General features: G+C 38.3%; 1 protein-coding gene across 1 annotated transcript; it reads right to left on the reverse strand.

The window, feature by feature from the left end:
* Positions 1 to 1822: 1822 nt before the first annotated feature.
* On the reverse strand, positions 1823 to 2776 carry LOC114725847 (uncharacterized). Its single transcript, XM_028912417.1, has one exon. It carries the CDS (start codon positions 2774 to 2776, stop codon positions 1823 to 1825), a length of 954 nt encoding a protein of 317 aa, XP_028768250.1.
* Positions 2777 to 3148: the final 372 nt, after the last annotated feature.

Genomic DNA, 3148 nt, shown 5'->3' on the forward strand with positions numbered 1-3148 from the left:
CGAAAAAAAATATGCGAAACGAGGAAGACAAAACAGATTAAAATATTATATTTATTTATTTATAACCAAAACAGTAAAGTGTGTGCAGATCTGTTGGCCAAGAAGGTGTTATGTGCCGCTGAGGGGTTAGTTTTCTTTAATTCTCTTCCTGATTTCCTTTCACATGTTCTTTTCTCTGTTTTAAGCACATGGTGTGGTCCATGTATAAAAAAAGAATTGTTATGGAGTCCTAAATAAGAAACATAATTATTAAAAAGTCCTATTAACAATATGAGTGACATGTAATGACAAGTTTAAAAATAATAAATTATGACTGTTCACTTATTATTAAAACTTATTGATGATTATTTTAGTTTTTTGAAATCTCATTGTAATTCTCTCTATGTACAAATATAAAACTTTTGAGTATACACTAAACTAAGGTACAGATTCAAATTGAATGTCTAAAATTTAAATTTAAGATCACTGAATATTATTTTCAGATGATTAATTTTAACTTAGGCTTTATTAAGTGCTCAATTTTGCAGAGAAATAAAAAATTCATATTAAAAAGCATTCATAATAATTATAAAATCAACTAATTCTAACAGACATGTCAATAAAATTTATTTATCAAAAAAAAAAATCAATTTATGCTCATAATTTTTTTTTGGTGAAAAATATGTATTAAAAAAAGAAAAGGATTGAATTGCATATTTTTGTTTTTGCGTTACCTAGATTTTGGCGTTGTTGAATAGAATCCTCGCTCCTCACCCCCACCTTGCCGGCCACGAGGCGTATCATATTATCATGCCTTCATTGGAACTGAGGAAAGTCATGTTTGGAAAACCCGAAAAAGAGTGGGCTGATGAGTTCAAAATAACCCGTTTTGACATGGTCCATTTAAGGCAGCCCGCTTACGTGTTAGTCTAATGCACACATTTAGGCCCGTACTCAAAGACCAAAAACACTCAAATTATTCAAACCATCTAATGATGTCCGGTTTGTCTCTGTCAGAGTATTATATCCAATAGAAAGATACAAATATCTGATAAATAAAAGGGAGAATTGCTATGAAATTTTAAGTAAGGAACATGATTACCAAAAAATCTTAGTAACAACAAAATAGCTTATAATAATAAGTTTCAGGGTAATTTACTGATAGTTATTATTATTATTTTTTCGTTTGGAATGTCGGAATGTCATTGTAATTCTCCTAGAAGAATGTAAATCACAGGATCAAAACCCAATACAATATGCTTTCGAGTCATTTACAGGGGAACTTGTGCCATTAGACGAAAAGACTATCAGCGATGTCCATAATTTCTAGTACGCGTGCTCTTTCAACTGTTTCGAACCGAGCATGCCCTCTATGTCTTGATACGAGTGGAAAAATAATTCTTTTTTTTTTTTAAATATAGATATCCTTTTATTAGAAATAATTCTATTCGAGGTATTATCAAGTACTAAATCACGTTGTGAAGGATTGATTTTTTTTCCTAAACCCAACCTGTAAGTAAAAATAATTCATTCCACGATGTGACCACCACCAGTTTTTCAGTTGAGTCTGGGCTCTGCCTAGTTTTTCATATTGGGAAAAAAAATTACAACATCAATTACAAATATTGATTTTTATTAAAAACATTGTGATTAGGAATTTATTTTTACTGTGCGAATATTAAAAAAACGAGTTTAAGTTATCTCATCGATTTTTTTTTTAAATATAGAATTGTGTTTAATACCATTAAACTACTTGAATTAAACCATGCAAATAAAAATTATTGAAAATATTTATCAATTTCCATTAAATATAAAATGCAGAGAGACTCAGTTTACGGCCATTTTACTTCCGCCGCAAAAATGACTCGTCGGACTTGCCGGAAACAATGACAGCGTCCTTATCCCACCATGTATCCAAGTCAGATTCCGTCACACTGCCTAAAGGCGACGTAACTTTTCTCATGTCGCCTACCATGACGCCACAACGGACGTCATCTTTGACGAACACCTTCTCCACCCCGCCGGAACCTACGCCCACGACCTTTCCCTCATTAGGCTCCCACTCCGCGATCACAGCCGGAGTCCGGCGCCGAAGGCGCGTGTCCCAAATCGTCACGGCCAAATTTCCCGACGCGCTTTCCCCGGCCGAAACTACTACAGCGGGAGACAAGCAAGACTGCGCTGGGACAGATGTTTTTTCGCCGCACACCAAGGCTCCAGGGACGGCGGAAGCGGAGCAAGAGGATTCATAATCGTCGAAGTCTAATCCCAGCCCAAATCCTATGCTGTCCCATAGCTTCACCACGCTCTTGCTGTTGGCGATTTCCGACAGCGAAAAAATATCTCCGATGCTAAGACGTCGTCGGTGCCTCACTTTACCACTCTGCAACTGGTCATCGAGCTGATGACCGGAGCCTCTGACCAGGAAATCTTCATCGACGCGCCGCCATTGGAAAGATCCCGAGAACTCAGCTTGCTCATCTTCGTCTTCTTCGTACTCCGATGGTACAGTTGACGTTGACGAGTAGCTACTGTCCTCTCCGTCGGAGCTGCTGCTATAATCATCGAGGTCGAGATCGCTGAGAAGATTACTGGAGGCAAGAGAATGAGTCTCTTGGCGCAATCTGAGGATGAGAATCTTGATTCTGTTGACAATACTCCCGAAGGCAGCGACGAGAGCGAGAATCACAGCACTCCATTTGCAAAAATTGTAGGCTGCGGAAACAGATTGAATGCCTGCGAGAGATGAAGAAGCAATCTGAAAATCGTTGATTCTGTGAATTACAGGAACTTCCATGGTTGCTTCGGAAGAAAAAGAAAATGAGAGAGAGAGAGAGGAGAGGGGAAGCAGAACAGAAGCAGGAGGAAAAATGAGTGAACAGAAGTGGGGATAAATAACAGCGGCGGGAGGAAGAAACGGGAAGTGGGATGGACACGTAGAGGACAGTGATTGGTTGGAGGGACGGAGTCGTAATGTTTTAGAGTACTGCGAACAGTAGGGGATGAGGCCCACAGAGAAGGTTGCTAATCTGGAATTCGTGGTGGTTAGAAATACTGACTCATCACTTACTGGGATTACGACACGTGGTAATAGATAATTGGTTTGGTCGGAAAATACACCTTTCTTTTATGTTTTATTTTAGTTTTGGGTGGTCGTGGTCCGAGAAAC

This window comes from Neltuma alba, unplaced genomic scaffold (assembly GCF_004799145.2).
Source record: "Neltuma alba isolate B1F8T4 unplaced genomic scaffold, ASM479914v2 tig00012284_pilon, whole genome shotgun sequence".
Lineage (NCBI taxonomy): Eukaryota > Viridiplantae > Streptophyta > Magnoliopsida > Fabales > Fabaceae > Neltuma > Neltuma alba.

What these genes read in the sequence shown, in the direction of transcription:
- LOC114725847 (XM_028912417.1), bottom strand. Translation starts at nt 2,776, where the DNA reads ATGGAAGTTCCTGTAATTCACAGAATCAACGATTTTCAGATTGCTTCT.